The following is a 19,904-nucleotide window of genomic DNA, read 5'->3' on the forward strand; positions in this document are numbered from 1 at the left end:
TTTATGTTTCGAGGTAAGTTGTGATTTGTAAACATATTCAAGGAACTCTTTATAAGGAAGTTATTGTACCAAATCCTGATACTGCATGCCTGTATTGTTATTCGTATCTGATGATGGTTTGCCACTAACTCAGCGCTGGAAATTAATATAGTGCAAACTTGTTTCCACGTTGTGTATAGCTGCTGCTACTAATACTTGACTAATTTTATATGCCCTTATTCTGATATCATACAGATTTCTATTTTCCACAACTTTAATAAAATTAAATAGTTCTTCCTGTTAATCTAGTACAAAGATGGAAATTTATTACTGTAATAACTAGTATCGTTTTGCACTGTGTGGGCTAAAAAACATATAAGAATTTAGTATTTATAATAATATTAATTTAACTAATCCTTTAAATTGGAAATTCAACTATTTGAAAAAAAATTATTCACTTTGAATTACAAATATTTTATATTTGTTACAGAAATTTGAATTTTTATATGGTGGAAATGGAACTCTACTTTGTTATGAGAAGGTCCTTGAGAGAAAAATTGTACTTAAGCAAGTTTAGTACTACAATTTATGCTCTTTCAAAGTGAAAATCTTTAGAAGAAAGATACATATTTTTTTGATTATTTGGATTTGGAGCCTCTCTTTATTTTGGCTCAGATCTCTTAGGTTTTTGGGAGATGAAGGACGTTCAAAAGGTAAATGAAATCATCTACACTATACTCTCAGGCCTGGAAATGACCACCTTATTTGAGAACACTGTGATCAGCAAAATGGAACTTCTGAGGTTCATTGTTCTCGAATTTGGAAATTTAAGAGTCCTAAATTGCCTAATTTATATTGATAGCATGGAACTGGTCTGATCACAGGAAAAATCTTGAATTTTAGAACGTTCAGGGGCAACTAAGGCTGATCTTGTAAGTCAGGGGGCTTCTAGGTCCCTTTTCGCCTGGTGCTAAGTAAAATTAAGCTGTTGAGTGTTGGTCCATACACCTCACGTTAATAAAAAATTTCTTGCTGTTTGTTTATTTCATATTGGGGTCTTGTCGTTTTGAGTATCTCTTATAGTGAGAGAGTTTAATTAGTAATACTTATTATTGGATTATCCCATTACAGTATCCTTAAAAGATTTTTCTAGATTCAGGTGTAGACGTTGTCATCTGAGATAACAAAAATGATCACAAGCACTATAAGATGTCCAAGTAGGGATGCAAATCAAATGTGGGCTATGTTCACAGAGCTTTTACAGATAACCTTAGAAGGTTTATGCTGAAAATATTAACCAAGAGGTCCTTGATGCTCTGGATGATTATCTCAGTTCTCAATGGAGTGAAATCAAACAATTTTACTCTCGTTTAGAAGTACTTAAACCAAAGACGAAGGAATGTCTGCTTTGAACTCACTTTAATCTATTCAAACAGAATCAGGCTAGCAACTTCTCAAGCTAATATTGAAAGAAAATCACAACTTAATTATAGCTTCCTTGTTCGTAAATTCATGATAACAGAAAATAAAAAATATTACCACAAACGTCGGTAAATTGTAAAGCAGGTAGTACTACACAACTATAAAAAATCTGTGACTTGATCTCATGGCAACAGAAATAATAACATCTCAAACTCAATAAAAACCCTGATTTCAAAAGAAAGTAAGAGAACTCCATATAATGAACGAATATTTGAAGAACTAAGAAGTGCAGCCCATCTAGTAGCCACGAGGAACAGGTGGGATGGCGGCAGCTGGAGCCTCAGGAGTGTAAACGAAAGCTGGAATGGAGTACAAGTTCATTGTCTTAAGTAGCCTTGGAGAAGAAAGAGTAGCACCAGTTTTGTTAGAAAATTAGGATTTTAGAGCTTAATTTAATTATGTTCTTGATGTTAATCCTAAAATCTAATGATTGGAAATTGTTTAATGATATTTGAACTTAAATTTTCATGTATGGTTTTAAGAATTTTCTTAATGAAATCCATATGAAATGAGAGATGAAAGTAGCTTGGAAAAGCTTGGAAAATTTGAGAATGTTTGTCCCACATTGAAATAAATAAAGGGGGTTGTGTGCTTTATATGGTATTACCCACATGAGTAGTATACAACTACTAAGGTGTGTGATGGTCCATTGTGTTGTTGTGTGCTTCACGCGCGCGCGCCCCGCCCCGCCCCGGGTCGGGTCGAAGGGCGAATGTCTCGGCGTCTCGCGTACGCGAGGCGACCTGGGCGAGGAGTTTATTTATTTGAGAATTATTTTAATTCGAATTTATTTATCGGTGACTGGATTATTGGGCTGGGTACTGAAATAGGCTAAGTCCTGCAAATAATCTGATCTGTAACAAGTTCTGATATAAGAATCAGAACTTGTTGTTAAGTTCTGATATCAGAATCAGAACTTAAGTACTGATGAGTCAAATCAGAACTTAACTTAAGTACTGATAATAATGTGGGTGTTAATGTGAAAAGCTGTTACAAATAATTTAAATTCAAAAGCTGTTCAGTTTTGATTTTTTCATTTATGAATTCAAAATCTGATCAGTTTTGATTTTTTCATTAATGGAGCAGTTTAATTCAGACATTAAGTGTGTGGACAGTTTCATTTTTCCTCTCCTATAAATAGAGGCTAAACTGAATGAATACAACACACTACATTCTCATCTCTTCTCTTCAACCTCTCTGCATTTCTCTCCCATAAGTCCTGAAGTGCTGATATTTTCCGGTGACTGAGGTGCTGGTCGAAGTGGAGGTTTTGTTGCTGCTGTTAACATAAACTCCGAGCTGTTTTATCCTGGTGGAGATATTGCGCACATCCCAAACGCAGCAGGTAGGGGGCAATAATCTCTTCAAGAGCAGCCAGGACTTCGAGCAAGGCCTGGTGACTCAGCTGTGATTATTTTCTTGGCATTTTGTATCTGTAAACCTTTATTTCAGTCACTGTTGAAAGCTATGGTTTCGGGTACATCTCTCTTTCTCTCTTCGTTATTTCAGTTACTGATTTTGTTTACCTGCATGTTTTGTTTTGTTAACTGTGGTCTTGGCCTAAACTTGTTAAATTCTTTATACACTTGCCTCTATGTTGCTATACTTGTTAGTGAGTTTCTCAACATTCTTGAAGAGATTATTGGTTATTTAGAATTTAGCATAATGGTTAACGAAAGTGAGGTTATCGTTGGTGGTGGTAGCAGTTCGGGTGTAACTGCTGGGGCCATTGATTGGACCACCTATAGTTTCCCACAAGCTGTTGAACTAACCGGTTTACCGGAGAAATTCAACGGTGGCATTGGCTTTTCTCGCTGGCAGAAAAGGATGAAGTTGTGGTTGACTATAAAGGGTTTGTGGCCGGTTGTGGAATATGAGAAACCAGTAGTGGATCAAGAGAAGGCTGACACAGTTAAGGCTTTTGCGAAGTGGGCTGAGAAGGATGGAGTGGCTAGGGCGGCCATTCTGGCGGCACTAACAAACACTTTGTTTGATGTCTATTCTTCTGATGCCTACTCTGCAAAACTCTTATGGGAGAAGCTGGACCAGACACATAATACTGACTCACAAGGTCTAGAAAAGTATTCTGTGGCAAGGTTCCTCGAGTTCAAGCTGGTGGAAAATAAGTCCATGACTGAGCAGGTGCATGAGTTCGAGATGATAGTGCATGCTTTGAAGGAGTCTGGAATGAATCTCCCGGAGAAGTTCAAGGTGATGAGTGTGATTGAAAAGCTCCCGAAGTCTTGGGAAGAGTTCTCTCTCTCCCTGAAAAGACAGAAAGGAGAGATCACCTGGACCAACCTTATGCTGGACATCTCGGTACAAGAACAACACAAGTCCAAACAGGGACATGTGATGCCAACTGAACACGGTACCTCGAAGGTAAACATAGCAACTGTAGGACAAAAGAGGAAGGCTTTTGCTAAGAAAGCTAATAGTAATAAACCTAAGAGTGACAAGGACAAGGCCAAGAAACCCAAGGCAAACAAACCATGCTGGTCTTGTGGGCAGGTTGGGCACTGGAGTAAGGACTGCCCTACGAAGAAAGCGAAGAAAACCGAGGTAGCACAAGCAAATGTTGTGCTTGGAACCGCAAGTGGGCCTGTAGTGAACATGGTTGTTGGTGAGGCTACGGCTTCTGAAACCAACGTTGACCGGTATGTATCCTACAACCCTGTGATATTTTCTACCTATCTGTCAAATGAATGGTTGATAGATACTGGAGCTAATGTACATATTTGTGCTGATATTAGTTTATTTGTATCTTATCAACAGAGTCATAGCTTGACTGTGAAGATGGGGAATGCAAGTGTTGCTCAAGTACATGGAGTTGGAAACGTGGATCTGAAGTTCCCTTCAGGACGTATTCTATCTCTGACGAGAGTGCATCATGTTCCCGACATGCGTAGAAATATAATAAGTGGAAGCTGTTTAGTTTCTAGTGGTTTTGAAATTTCGTTCAAGTGTAATAAAGTAGTTCTTATTCACACTGGTACATTCTTTGGCAAGGGTTACTTGTCAAATGGTTTATTTGTTATTAATGCGGATCCCGTTTTGGGAAGTTTGAATAATAATGTTATTCCTACTGTTAATTGTATTGAATCCTCAAATATATGGCATGCTAGACTAGGTCATTTAAACTTTGGTGCTCTTAAGAACATGATGAACTTAGAGTTGATTCCAAAATATACCATAGAAAAGAATTCTAAATGTCAAGTATGTGTGTCTGCTAAACAGATAAGGAAACCTTTTCATAACGTTGTTAGGGATTCAGACTTGTTAGATTTAGTACACACTGATATTTGTGAATTTGGTGGTGTGTTGACCAAGGACCAGTTTAGATACTTCATTACTTTTATAGATGATAGTAGTAGATATTGTTATGTTTATTTACTTAGACATAAGGATGAAGCACTTAGTAAATTCATTATATATAAAACTGAAGTAGAAAAACAAACTAGTAAGTTACTTAAAAGATTGAGATCTGATAGAGGAGGTGAGTATACGAGTAATGCTTTTAATGAATTTTGTGCAAACAATGGTATAGTTCATGAAGTTACTCCACCATACACACCTGAGTCTAATGGGGTTGCTGAGCGAAAGAACAGAACATTTAAAGATATGATTAATAGTATGCTTATTAACTCTGGGTTGCCTAAATACATGTGGGGAGAGGCCCTAAATACGGCTTGCCATATTTTGAATAGAGTCCCTCTGAAACATATGGATAAAACACCCTTGGAGTTATGGAAAGGCAGGATGACTAGTCTTAAGTATCTTCGTGTGTGGGGGTGCCTTGCTAAGGTGCTTGTTCCTGAACACAAGAGAAAGAAACTAGGTCCAAAGACTGTTGACTGTATCTTTCTGGGCTATCTTGAAACCACTACAGCTATGAGATTTTTAGTGTTAAAATCTGACATAGATGGTATAGTGGCAAACACGATAGTTGAATTTCGAGATGCGACATTCTTTGAGAATGTCTACCCTATGAAGACTGGAATACCTGAAATGACTTCTGAGGAAGATCCTACTCACACATCAAGTTCTATTCCTGATCATGTGGAAAAGATGACAAATGTGGGGGCGGAACCTAGTAGTAGCTCTATTCCTAAGGAATTAGAGGAACCAAGGAGAAGTAAGCGTGCAAAAATAGTCAAGGATTTTGGAGGTGATTTCATCACTTACAATATCGAGGACGAACCTTTAACTTTCCGGCAAGCTATGGATTCTTCTGAGTCAAGGCACTGGAAGGGCGCTGTCAAGAGTGAAATTGACTCTATTGTTTCCAATGGAACATGGGAGTTGGTTGATCTCCCTCCTGGGTGTTCTACTATTGGGTGCAAATGGGTCTTTAAGAGGAAGTTGAACCCTGACGGCTCAATAGATAAGTACAAAGCTAGACTGGTAGCTAAGGGTTTTAAGCAAAAGGAAGGAATTGATTATTTTGATACATACTCTCCGGTTGCAAGAATGGTAACAATCCGAATGCTTATAGCATTGGCTTCAGTCCATGGTCTTATCATTCATCAGATGGATGTAAAGACAGCTTTTCTTCATGGTGAACTTGAGGAAGAGATTTATATGGATCAGCCTGATGGATTTGTTACATCAGGCAATGAAAGGAAAGTATGTAAGTTGATCAAGTCCATCTATGGCTTGAAACAAGCTCCCAGAGATTGGCATAAAAAGTTTGATGAAACTATATTGCCTTTCAGTTATAAGATTAATGAAAGTGATAAGTGTGTCTACACTAAAGTTAAAGGTAATGAGTGTGTTATCTTGTGCCTATATGTGGATGATATTTTATTGTTTGGAACCAATATTGAGATTATTAACGAGACTAAAGAATTCTTGAAAAGGCATTTTGAAATGAAGGATATGGGTGAGGCAAGTGTGATTCTTGGAATCAAATTGATTCTGTCCACTGAAGGAATAACCTTGACTCAATCTCATTATATAGAGAAATCTATACTTGAGAAATATGGTTATTCACAGTGTAGAATCGCTAGTACACCTTATGATTCGAAAGTTGCCCTTGTCAAGAATACTTCAGGAGTGCCTGTGTCTCAGTTAAGGTATTCTCAGATTATTGGGAGCTTGCAATATCTTGCTAACTGTACTAGACCAGATATTTCATATTCTGTGTCTAAATTGGCGAGATATACAAGCTGTCCAAACAGAACTCATTGGGATGCTCTTGATAGAGTACTTAGATATCTAAAAGGCACAATGTACCTTAGTTTACACTACAGGAGATTTCCTGGTGTGCTTGAAGGGTACAGTGATGCAAGTTGGATAGCTAAGAAGTCTGGTTCCAATGGAGTGACTGGATACGTGTTCACCTTGGCTGGTGGAGCAATATCCTGGAAGTCAAGTAGACAGACTATTGTTACTCGGTCTACTTTTGAGGCTGAGTTGTGTGCACTTGATGCCACAGGGACGGAGGCTGAATGGTTACATGGACTTATGTCTGCAATACCTGTAGTAAGCAGACCGCTTCCTGCTATTGCTATTCACTGTGATAGTCGAACAACTATCGACAAGATTAGCAGTAAAAAGCATAATGCTAAAACTAAGAGACACATCCAAGTTAGACTCAAGTCTATAAGGAGTTTAGTGACTGATAGGATCATAGCTATAGAGTTCATAGGAACTCAGAATAATATAGCTGATCCTCTTACTAAAGGACTGGAACCTGCAGTGGTCCTTAAGTCAAGGTTGGGGATGGGATTGTCAACCCATCATAATTCATCAACAGTGGGAACCCAATACACATGAGAGGAGATCCCTCGAAGTGTATTCAATGGGTAATAACAAGCTGTAAGGATGAGTTGGTAGTACCTTTGCTACATAGATGATACTATAGTATCTGAGTCTATCCCCTGTAAACCTAGAAGGTACTGACACTGCCAGAAAAGCAAGAGTGTTGAAACTCTGAATGGGATCAAGTTATTTGACGAGATAGAGGCAGTATATCTCTGGAGATGCCCAGCTAAGCGAATGTAATTGTGTGGTCGCAATTAGAGGATAGGGTTAATCCTTGAAGCATTCGACGAACAGGATCGAGACATGACCATTAATGTCTCAAAGCCGTAGATTGGCACCATAACCTTTGACTTGTCGTCGTCTATGGAATATGGTTATACTAAACGGATTAAGATTCAAGGTGAAACATTCCATCTGAGTCCGATAGCCATTGAAGTAGAGGAATTAGGAGGGTTCAAACCCGGAAGGGTACCGACTCTGAAAAACAAGTCATGATGGAAAATTGATCACATTTCTGTATGAATTTGTGGGGGATTGTTAGAAAATTAGGATTTTAGAGCTTAATTTAATTATGTTCTTGATGTTAATCCTAAAATCTAATGATTGGAAATTGTTCAATGATATTTGAACTTAAATTTTCATGTATGGTTTTAAGAATTTTCTTAATGAAATCCATATGAAATGAGAGATGAAAGTAGCTTGGAAAAGCTTGGAAAATTTGAGAATGTTTGTCCCACATTGAAATAAATAAAGGGGGTTGTGTGCTTTATATGGTATTACCCACATGAGTAGTATACAACTACTAAGGTGTGTGATGGTCCATTGTGTTGTTGTGTGCTTCACGCGCACACATACACACACGCGCGCGCGCCCCGCCCCGCCACGCACCGCACCGGGTCGGGTCGAAGGGCGATTTGGGCGAATGTCTCGGCGTCTCGCGTACGCGAGGCGACCTGGGCGAGGAGTTTATTTATTTGAGAATTATTTTAATTCGAATTTATTTATCGGTGACTGGATTATTGGGCTGGGTACTGAAATAGGCTAAGTCCTGCAAATAATCTGATCTGTAACAAGTTCTGATATAAGAATCAGAACTTAACAAGTTCTGATATCAGAATCAGAACTTAAGAACTGATGAATAAAATCAGAACTTAATAAGTTCTGATATCAGAATCAGAACTTAAGTACTGATGAGTCAAATCAGAACTTAACTTAAGTACTGATAATAATGTGGGTGTTAATGTGAAAAGCTGTTACAAATAATTTAAATTCAAAAGCTGTTCAGTTTTGATTTTTTCATTTATGAATTCAAAATCTGATCAGTTTTGATTTTTTCATTAATGGAGCAGTTTAATTCAGACATTAAGTGTGTGGACAGTTTCATTTTTCCTCTCCTATAAATAGAGGCTAAACTGAATGAATACAACACACTACATTCTCATCTCTTCTCTTCAACCTCTCTGCATTTCTCTCCCATAAGTCCTGAAGTGCTGATATTTTCCGGTGACTGAGGTGCTGGTCGAAGTGGAGGTTTTGTTGCTGCTGTTAACATAAACTCCGAGCTGTTTTATCCTGGTGGAGATATTGCGCACATCCCAAACGCAGCAGGTAGGGGGCAATAATCTCTTCAAGAGCAGCCAGGACTTCGAGCAAGGCCTGGTGACTCAGCTGTGATTATTTTCTTGGCATTTTGTATCTGTAAACCTTTATTTCAGTCACTGTTGAAAGCTATGGTTTCGGGTACATCTCTCTTTCTCTCTTCGTTATTTCAGTTACTGATTTTGTTTACCTGCATGTTTTGTTTTGTTAACTGTGGTCTTGGCCTAAACTTGTTAAATTCTTTATACACTTGCCTCTATGTTGCTATACTTGTTAGTGAGTTTCTCAACATTCTTGAAGAGATTATTGGTTATTTAGAATTTAGCATAATGGTTAACGAAAGTGAGGTTATCGTTGGTGGTGGTAGCAGTTCGGGTGTAACTGCTGGGGCCATTGATTGGACCACCTATAGTTTCCCACAAGCTGTTGAACTAACCGGTTTACCGGAGAAATTCAACGGTGGCATTGGCTTTTCTCGCTGGCAGAAAAGGATGAAGTTGTGGTTGACTATAAAGGGTTTGTGGCCGGTTGTGGAATATGAGAAACCAGTAGTGGATCAAGAGAAGGCTGACACAGTTAAGGCTTTTGCGAAGTGGGCTGAGAAGGATGGAGTGGCTAGGGCGGCCATTCTGGCGGCACTAACAAACACTTTGTTTGATGTCTATTCTTCTGATGCCTACTCTGCAAAACTCTTATGGGAGAAGCTGGACCAGACACATAATACTGACTCACAAGGTCTAGAAAAGTATTCTGTGGCAAGGTTCCTCGAGTTCAAGCTGGTGGAAAATAAGTCCATGACTGAGCAGGTGCATGAGTTCGAGATGATAGTGCATGCTTTGAAGGAGTCTGGAATGAATCTCCCGGAGAAGTTCAAGGTGATGAGTGTGATTGAAAAGCTCCCGAAGTCTTGGGAAGAGTTCTCTCTCTCCCTGAAAAGACAGAAAGGAGAGATCACCTGGACCAACCTTATGCTGGACATCTCGGTACAAGAACAACACAAGTCCAAACAGGGACATGTGATGCCAACTGAACACGGTACCTCGAAGGTAAACATAGCAACTGTAGGACAAAAGAGGAAGGCTTTTGCTAAGAAAGCTAATAGTAATAAACCTAAGAGTGACAAGGACAAGGCCAAGAAACCCAAGGCAAACAAACCATGCTGGTCTTGTGGGCAGGTTGGGCACTGGAGTAAGGACTGCCCTACGAAGAAAGCGAAGAAAACCGAGGTAGCACAAGCAAATGTTGTGCTTGGAACCGCAAGTGGGCCTGTAGTGAACATGGTTGTTGGTGAGGCTACGGCTTCTGAAACCAACGTTGACCGGTATGTATCCTACAACCCTGTGATATTTTCTACCTATCTGTCAAATGAATGGTTGATAGATACTGGAGCTAATGTACATATTTGTGCTGATATTAGTTTATTTGTATCTTATCAACAGAGTCATAGCTTGACTGTGAAGATGGGGAATGCAAGTGTTGCTCAAGTACATGGAGTTGGAAACGTGGATCTGAAGTTCCACGTTATAATAATCGGAATGGGGTATAATTTGATATTTTTTTGTTGGTTTGATTATCATCACTTATGACCGTCCCGCAAACCACAAATAACAAATATTTATATTATTACTTATACAATACTAAAACTCCAGGTTTGAATACCACCAAAAATATACACTACCCAAAATTCAGGTTCAATTCCCGCCAAAAAAATACTTATATTATTATTTATAAATATATTAATAAGGTAATGATTCAAAAAGAAATTTATTATAATTTTAAATAATATAAAAATATTAAAAAAGACTAGTGCCTATCTATAATATATGAAATATCATGGGCAACAAATTTAGAAAAAAGTTAGCTAATTTATCATAAATATATTTGGTTATAGTTTATAGCCAGGATCGAAAAAGTTCAATTTTTAACTTTAAAATCCATTATTTGGTATCACCACAACTATGACATAAGTTTGATAGAGGGGTCTAGAGATATTTTAAATATCCTAAAACATGTTGCATATGTTAGCATATTTTAAGTAATGTCGTAAAACTTGGAAATCCGATTTACTAAATTACATCTTCAAAATTTGAGTAATTTGATAATTTTTTAATTAGTATTTGAGTACGAATACTCGCTAAAATATGAATCGGTTCATCTACAACTTTCGAGTATTTGTCCGAGTATTCGTTCAAATTGACCGATTTTTATAACGCTAATGTTAAGTAACATGTGCTCTAAAATTATCAGAACATGATTTTATATTTTTTTAATATTAGACAAACAGAAATAAGTCAATAATATAAATCTCTAAAATTTACAACTGATTTTGATATTGGGGTGGGAAAATTTGAACCCGAGTTTAATAGCTAAACTGATTCTGATACCAAATATATTTACATTGTTGTTTGTTCGGTGATTAATGTTGTCCACTTGTTGCGGTTTATACAATCTTATTAAGGGGTTGTGTGAAAAAGTAAGATATTTTATTATTATTGTTGATAAAGAATTAAGAAAAATGAACAAAGGTAAAGAAAACCGTGGAAACTGATGAGATTAAGAAAAAAATATATTATTTTAGAATGTTAAGAAAATGAACTGCGCTAAAGGAGCAGAATACAATTGAAAAATTACTAGCTGAATGTGAGTATAATAATGACAAATGCTCGTCTAATATCGGCAACAACTAAAATTATTTGAATTCTTTAATGTAAATATATTTATACTATATACTCTATAAAATTATCTTTACCAAAATAATTTATTTTGAAAATTTTAAATTAAAACATGCATAATAATAATTTTGATTTAAACAAAGTTTTAAAATAAATTATGAATAAATAGAAGTGGTTTTTAAAAAAAATATGTTTTTTTTATTTTTTTTGTTAAACTATGATTTTTTTAAATTTTAATTTACAAAAATACGATTTTTTTTATTTTTTTAACAAAAATACAGTTTAGAACCCGCTGCAACCACAAATGCAATCAAATGTAACCTCAATTGCAACCAAAAATATCAAGTACATTTTTAGATAAGCTGCACATGTGGTTACTTTTGGTTTCAAACCGTTTTTTTATAATTTTTTTCAAAAAACAATAAAATTGTAAACAAATTATTTAAAAAAAGTAATATTTTTTATAATTTTTCTAAATAGAAATGATAATAGTAAAGTATAAATATAAAAAATAAGTAAGTAAAACAACTAACATTGCAGTTTTTTGTCAAAAAAAAACATTGCAGTTTGGATATCTAGCCGTACAAAATTCGAAAAAAAAAAGCATTATGAAAGTAAATAAAACAGTCAATGCATTATAATTTATAACAACATCTGCACCAAAAAGTGTTACGTATAATAGAAAAGCCGGGGTTACAATGATGTTAACAACTGAATCTTTCGCAGAACAAAATTACCCACAAACAAACTCAGAATGAATAAAACAAAACAAAATGTGCTCTCGTGAGCTCAACAAAATTAACTAATATCCATTTGGTAGATTTGATTGTGTGGTGTAAAAGAAAGGGGCAACGGAATACAAGTTGATGTTCTTGAGGAGCCTGGGAGCACGTAGAAGCGCACCACTTGTTCCATTATTGATATTAGTAGGCTCTTTGCATGTCTCCATTGGAGATTTTTCAAGGAATGCCTTGCATTCTTTTATCCTCCTTCCGTTCCTAATTAGTTGCGACAACATAACCAAAAAATAACCCTTTGCATCTGCCGGACTACTTGAAATGGATATCGGAGCTGATTCGTATCCATTTGGCCTGGTTGTTAGACATGTCACTCTAGCCACAGCTCCTGCGTTCGAAGTTATGCATATATATGTAAGTTCTATGTGTTACATTACAACTAATTCTGATAAAGTGATGCTAGTGAATTTCATGTTCCGAAAGGAAAAAGAAAAGAAGAAGAAGATGCGAGACAAGCTAGTAACAAATCAATACCTTTGAGTGGAATGAGTTTGGAGCCTGATTTACAGTAAACAAGACCTTGAACGGCTACAAACCCTGGCAAAAACTTCTGCGTCAAGTGGTTTTGTGGCATAGGTTTAAGGCCGTTACTTTCATTACCAGGATTAGCTGAAACAGCAATAGTAGATATTAACAACACAAGCATTGCTAGTGCAAATTTGGTATATGCAGTAGCCATTATGCAATTGGTGTGTGTTATCAGCTTGCTAATTAGAGGAGGTGAGTGTGAAATATTGTCTTCACTTTCTGAATGTGTATAAAATGCTAAAATCCTATATCTATTTATAGGGAAATTCTAATAAATTTTATATTGTTTTATTGTTTCTTATGCAGTTGTTGTATATATCATAATTTATTTGCTAGACTAAATAAATGTCAACTCTTTGACGGTGCATGGCTCGATGCATTGTGAATAATTGGTTACTTGTTTGCACGATTTTTAGTGAATAAGAGTACTTGTCAGTTCGTTAGCGATTATGAGCGTGGATCAAGACTCGGGAGAGAAACAGTGTCAGCTGTCCAGGGTCGACTGCGACATTACTCACGATTTTATGTTTGGTTCGGGGGATAAAATGAAATGAAGCGAGTGAAAATGTAGAAAAATAATTCAAACAGGAGAAAAGATTCAAGAAGACAAAAATAAGTGGGTTAAAAAGGGGGACGATGATGTTAGCGTCTTCCTTTTTAGTAGGACCTATGCCTCACATAAAGGCTCTGAAATTCAAAGACTCAATCGATATAACAATTTTCTAATTGATATGACAAATGAGACAGCTTTTTATGTAAATGAGACATATCCTTTACGAATGAGACAGATAATGAAACAGTCTTAATTAACTGCAGAATATAAAATACTGAAATATAAATGCAGTATTATGGAAATCGAACAATGTAAAAATACCAGAAGTTTTCACTTGGTTCGGCCCTTATTCCTATTCTATGGCCTACATTCAAGTCTCTATGTCAACTAGCATAGGTAATGTATTATATCAACTTCAATAAAAGAACTTACAATTTTTTCCTTGATTACAAATGGATAACATCGAAAGAAACCATTTCCCTAGCAAACTTTACTACCTAACACACTTGCTATACCTTAGCCCTTTGACTACCTTTGCTATACTTCGGAATCAAGTCTTGCCACAACCCGACACAAGTTGATAAATACACGTTACAATGTAAAGATATGAAATTTACAACTCAAACTATTATCTCGTTCAACTGAATATTCGAGTGGAAAAATAGAGAACAAGAAATGTATTTCTGGTGAAGATTAGACGTGAAAGCATTATTCGTAATCTGAAAACATGAGATGTGTCTTCTTATTTGATAATATATTCAAGACAATGGAATAAGAAGAGTTTTTTAGAGAATAAAGATAGAACGTAGAATAATCACTCTTTATTGAATCTGAAAAACAAGATGTGTATTTATACACAAAAATATAACGGGTTTGATTTTCAAAACAAACAAGAGATAAAATTGGATAAATTGTTTGTTTGAAGATATTTGAATAAGTCTTTGTAAAACAACCCGTTAGTTGGTTGTAAAAGATAAACCTTAGAAAAGATAAGATTTTAATAGTTCAAATAGGTTTATCAAGATAGAGTTTGTTTTGAAGATAAACTTGTTTACCCGGTCAAATAGAATTACAAAAACCCTAACAATCCTATTCCAGTAAACTACAGACTCCTGAAAGTTGTCTGAATTACAGAAGCTTTGCTCGGACAGTATATCTGATTATTTGTTGCTTTAATATACATCATCATAAACCTGTGTTCCAACATTCTCCCCCTTTTATGATGATGACAAAGAGAACATAAAAGCTCCCCCTATCAAAAACACTTAAGGCCTGTAAAAGAGAGTTAGTAGGAATATAATATATTTTGCAGTTTATGATATAAGTGTAACAGATATATGAATGAGACAGGTAGCACAAATGAGACAGTGATATGAATGAAACAACAGACATATAAAGAAACAGTCTCAAATATTTAATCACTTAACATAACAACTCATCCATAAACCAGGATGTATAGTTGCTATCTATGCAAAACACATCAGTTAAATACATAAAACCAAATCAACCAAAAACCAATGAAAGTAAGAAAGTCAAACAACCAAACACAAGAATCAAAATCTTAAAAACAAATGAGACAATGTCTTAAAACAATAAAACTTCTCCCCCTTATCATAAAAGGGGACTTCAATCGGAGTCATCGGAATAAGAGAGATCCACTTGAGTCTTTCCCTTGCCTTTTCCTGAGCCTGAGGGCATGTCCTTTGACTGAGGATAAATCGGAGCCTTTCCATACTCAAAGAACAGCTTCTAAAAATCATCTTGATCAGGAACTTTGCCATCTCTTTCCTTCATCCATTCAAAAATCTTCGACTTATACTCTTCTCTAGTCATGCCAAACACGGACGGAGGCGGAACAACTGGAAGAGGAAGAGGCGTTGTAATATCTTCAAGAGTACAGTCTCCAATCCAATTCTTCTTCTTATGCCAATACATCTTAGCTTTATCATGCATGGCTGATAATTGATGTGACAAAAACTTCGTTTCTGAACCGAGTTGGAAAAATAATTTCACGAACTCCTTCTCCCAGGATTTTGCTATTGAAACCATACCTTCTTGTAACGAACCAAACTCAAGGTCAATGGTCTTAACAATTCTTTTGTCATGAGTATATAAAACAAAAAGCTTGGCATTTATACCATCAAGAGATTTGCGAGTAAATCGGCCTTGAAACACACTGGACTTCCTTGAACCTCATAAAAAATAATGTTGTCTGACAAAATCCTAAAATTGGCATAGAACTCCTTGACTAACTCAGGGTAGATCACATCTGGGGGCGACAACAATGAAGCACAACCGACTGCTTCAAACAGAGACGAAACTCCAACCATATTGAGGAGTTCTAAAGCACAGAGCATTTCTTTCAAAATCGACTTGGATAAAATTTTGGAACCGCTTGCTTTTGCATTTCGTTGAGACGAGTCGTGAGACGCTCCGCTGGAAGCTTCTGATTCAAATTTACCAACACGGCGGCGCTTGGAGCCCGAGGCACCAGCGGCTTGGGTTTGGTGAGCTGCGGACCTTGATCGAGTAAAGTGTGTTGATTGGCGAGCCATTGTTAGAGAGAATGTAAAGGGTTAATAGAAGGAGGGTAAAATCTTTAGAGAGAATGTGTAAGCAGTGAATAAACCGAAAAGATTAGAAAAAGAAAATATATAGGAATGAGAAGGGGAAGAGGTAGAATATGAAGTGAAGTGTAGAGTTAACAGGAAAAATAAGATGTATAGAACTCAAAAGTCATGCACGAAAACCAAGGAGAAGAGAAGTGAGAAGTCAGGTCTTGTCAAAAGATAATCACAATCAATTTGCATGCAACACGGTAAAACACACAAATCATTAATAATTAATTAATTGCAAAACTAAACCATACACAACAACCACACATTAATACATGTAAATATATAAGAATATGCAAGAAGAAAATATCCCCGAATAAAAATGAGAATAAAAATAAATAAAATTATAAACAAATTAAAATCACAAAATAATATATCACGTAAAAATTACAAGGAACACATACCTAATTTATGACTCATTATACAAAAATGATCTTCAGCTAAAGGCTTAGTGAAGATATTTGCACGTTGTTGCTCAGTAGATATGTAAATAAGCTCAATATTACCTTTAAAAATATTATCTCGTAGAAAATGGTGACGAACATCAATATGCTTAGTACGAGAATGCATGATAGGACTTTTAAAGATATTAATTGCAGAGGTATTATCACACTAAATAGGAATATTTGAGAAAGAAATACCAAAATCCTGCAATATTTGTTGCATCCACAAAATATGAGCACAACAACTACCAGCTGCTATGGACTCTTCTTCTGCAGTAGAAAGAGCTACAAATGTTTTCTTTTTACTATGCCATGCAACCAAACAATCACCTAAAAATTTACAAGCATCACTTGTACTTTTTCTATCAACCCGTGACCCTGCATAGTCAGCATCTGAAAAACCGATTAAATCAAAGGAAGAGAAGCTTGGAGAAAACAATCCCAAGTCACTCGTACCTTTTAAATTTTTAAAAATACGTTTAACGGCATTCAAATGAGATTCTTTAGGTTGAGACTGAAAATAAGCACACAAGCATATACTGTACATAATGTCTGGACGAGAGGCAGTTAAATATAAAAGAGATCCGATCATACCTCGAAATTTAGTGACATTTACGGGTGTACCTTGTTCATCTTTTGTGAGCTTAACTGAAGTAATCATTGGTATAACTTTAGGTGTACCATGTTCAACTGTAAATCGTTTGAGTAGATCCTTAATGTTCTTGCCTTGGTGAATAAATATTCCTGCATTAGACTGATTAATTTGCAATCCTAAAAGTATTGTAGTTCACCTATTAAACTCATATCAAATTCCTTATGCATGCAGTTAGAAAACCACTTACACAAAGATTCGTTAGTGGATCCAAACACAATGTCATCTACATAAACTTGAACTAAGAGAAAATGATCACGTTTATGAAAAATAAAGAGAGTGGGATCGAGTGTACCACGAGTGAAACCATTGTTTACAAGAATTTGACTGAGACACTCATACCAACAACGAGGGGAGTGTCTCAATCCATAGACATATTTCTTTAGCCTTTAAACATAGTTAGGATACTTTTCATGAATAAAACCTGGAGGCTGCTTAACGTATACTTCTTCCTTGAGATAGCCATTTAGAAAAAGCGCTCTTGACGTCCATTTGATAAAGCTTGAAGTTCTTGTGAGCTGCAAAATCCATTAGAATGCGAATAGCATCTAATCGAGCTACTGGAGCATAAGTCTCGTCGTAATCAATTCCTTCATGTTGGTTGTATCCCTGAGCAACCAAACAAGCTTTGTTTTGAATAATGTTGCCATCTTCATCCTTCTTGTTCTTGAAAACTCAACGAGTACCAATGATCTTGGCATCCTAAGGAGGTCGGACAAGTTCCCAAATGTCATAATATTCGAACTGATTCAGTTCTTCCTGCATTGCAATTGACCAGTGCTCATTTGCAACAGCTTCTTGAGCATTTTTTGGTTCGAATTCAACAAGAAAAGCACATAATGCACACAAATTGTGAAGCATGCTTCGAGTTGAGATTCCTTGATCTAAATTTGTAAGAAGATTATCTGGAGGATGATTCTTCACTATTCTGGACGACTTAGGAAGACAAATATTACTCATTTCTTCTTTATTAGAATTATCTGCCTGGAACTGAATAAAAGTTGTCTCATTTGAATGAGACGGTCTCATTTCCACTTGTGAAGATTTATCTGATGGAGAAGCAGTGGATACACTTGGAGAATCATCAGGAGTCTTTGAAGAACCAGAAGAATTATCAGAATCTTGAGGAGAACCTGGTGAATCACCAGAAGACCGAGAGGAACCAGGAGAATCTTGACTGCCTGTAATGTCTGAAAGAGACTGACTCTTTTGAGAAAGAGGTTGTATCATTTGAGAATGAGGTTGTCTCATTTGAGAATGAGACGACAAACCTGCATCATCTTCTTCAATTTGAGAAAGATTACGAGTAGAGTCATTGAATGTAATGTTGATAGATTCTTCCACTTTGTTCTTGTCAGGATTATAGACACGATAAAATTTGCTTGTAGTAGAATACCCTAAGAAAATTCCTTCTGTCGATCTTGGATCGAACTTACCACGATTATTCTGAGTATCAAAGATAAAACATTTTGAACCAAATATTCAAAAATAACTAATGTTAGGAGTTTTTTTCTTAAGCAATTCATAAGGAGTTTTAAGCAATATAGGATGAATAAGTACTCTATTTAAAACATAATTGGAAGTGCATACCGCTTCAGTCCAAAATTTTCTTGGAAGCTTACTCTCATGGAGTAAAGTTCTAGCAGTTTCCTGTAGTGTCATGTTCTTGCGTTCCACTACACCGTTCGGTTGAGGAGTACGATGAGCTGAGAATTCATGAGTAATCCCTCTTGATTTGCAGAAAGTTATGAAGTCTTTTTTGAATTCTCCTCCATGATCGCTACGAATCGTTTTGAGCTTAAAAGAATACTTAGTCTCAAGGTTAGTAGTAAGATCTTTAAACTTAACAAAAGCTTCATCTTTAGTACATAAGAATAATACCCAAGTAAAACGAGAATAATCATCAACTATAACAAACACATAATTCTTGCCACCAAGACTTACATAGCGTTCAGGACCAAAAAGATCAAGATGAAGTAACTGCAAAGGGTCAGTAGTTGATACTCGATTCTTAGCAATAAAGGAAGTTTTAACCTGTTTTCCAAGCTGACATGCCGAGCAAGGTTCCACCTTCTTGTATTTAAGCTTTATTAGACCTAGTACAAGACCATGAGATGATATCTTTTGAAGCAAATCCATGTGTATATGACTGAGACGCCTATGCCAGAGATTCTTCTAATCTTGAACAGTAGAAAGACATATTTCTTCGTGTTGTTCATTAAAATCTAGAACAAAGATATTTCATTTTCTTTTGACAACTAAAGCAAACTCGTTAGTTTTAGTACCAATATAACAAACATCTTTATCGAATTTGACTTTATGACCATCATCAGTAAATTGACTAACACTAATCAGATTATATTTTAAACCATCAACTAAACCGACATTAGAAATAGCAAACCTGTCATTACCACTGGTGCCTTTAACAATGATACGAACGGTGTTAGAATCACCAAGTGTAACTAGACCTCCCTCTTTAGCCACAAGTGAGAGAAACTTGGTTTTATTACCAGTCATATGACGAGAGCATCCACTATCGATTATCCATTTATTACATTGAACATGGAAATTCAAGCATACCTGCAAAAGTTGCTTTATCTCTTAGGTACCCACTTAACCCTAGGTCCTTGTAGGTTAGTATCACAGATCTTATATAAATGTCTATCTGATTTCTTAATCCACATTTGAACAAAATTAATAGATGCATTAGCAAATTTATATCTAATAGATGATCTATAAGATGAGTTAGAAGAGTGGCCCTTGATACCACATAATCTAGACTCACTGTATATCATAGGAGCTCGCTTATAACCACCTT

General features: G+C 36.1%; 1 protein-coding gene across 1 annotated transcript; it reads right to left on the minus strand.

Moving 5' to 3' along the window:
• Positions 1–12,113: 12,113 nt before the first annotated feature.
• Positions 12,114–13,034, minus strand: LOC141687098 (protein SEED AND ROOT HAIR PROTECTIVE PROTEIN-like). The gene is made up of 2 exons (XM_074492258.1): positions 12,770–13,034; positions 12,114–12,623 (listed from the first exon to the last, which is right to left on the minus strand). Exons 1-2 carry the CDS (start codon positions 12,972–12,974, stop codon positions 12,301–12,303), a joined length of 528 nt encoding a protein of 175 aa, XP_074348359.1. The 5' UTR covers positions 12,975–13,034; the 3' UTR covers positions 12,114–12,300.
• Positions 13,035–19,904: the final 6,870 nt, after the last annotated feature.

The sequence above is a fragment of the Apium graveolens genome, chromosome 9 (assembly GCF_009905375.1).
Source record: "Apium graveolens cultivar Ventura chromosome 9, ASM990537v1, whole genome shotgun sequence".
NCBI classification, from domain to species: Eukaryota; Viridiplantae; Streptophyta; class Magnoliopsida; order Apiales; family Apiaceae; genus Apium; species Apium graveolens.

Bases quoted from the DNA above. Each gene is read 5' to 3' on its own strand.
- LOC141687098 (XM_074492258.1), bottom strand. From the start codon at position 12,974: ATGGCTACTGCATATACCAAATTTGCACTAGCAATGCTTGTGTTGTTA. The intron at 12,624-12,769 runs GTATTGATTTGT...CTTCGAACGCAG, and splicing joins CAAACTCATTCCACTCAAAG to GAGCTGTGGCTAGAGTGACA.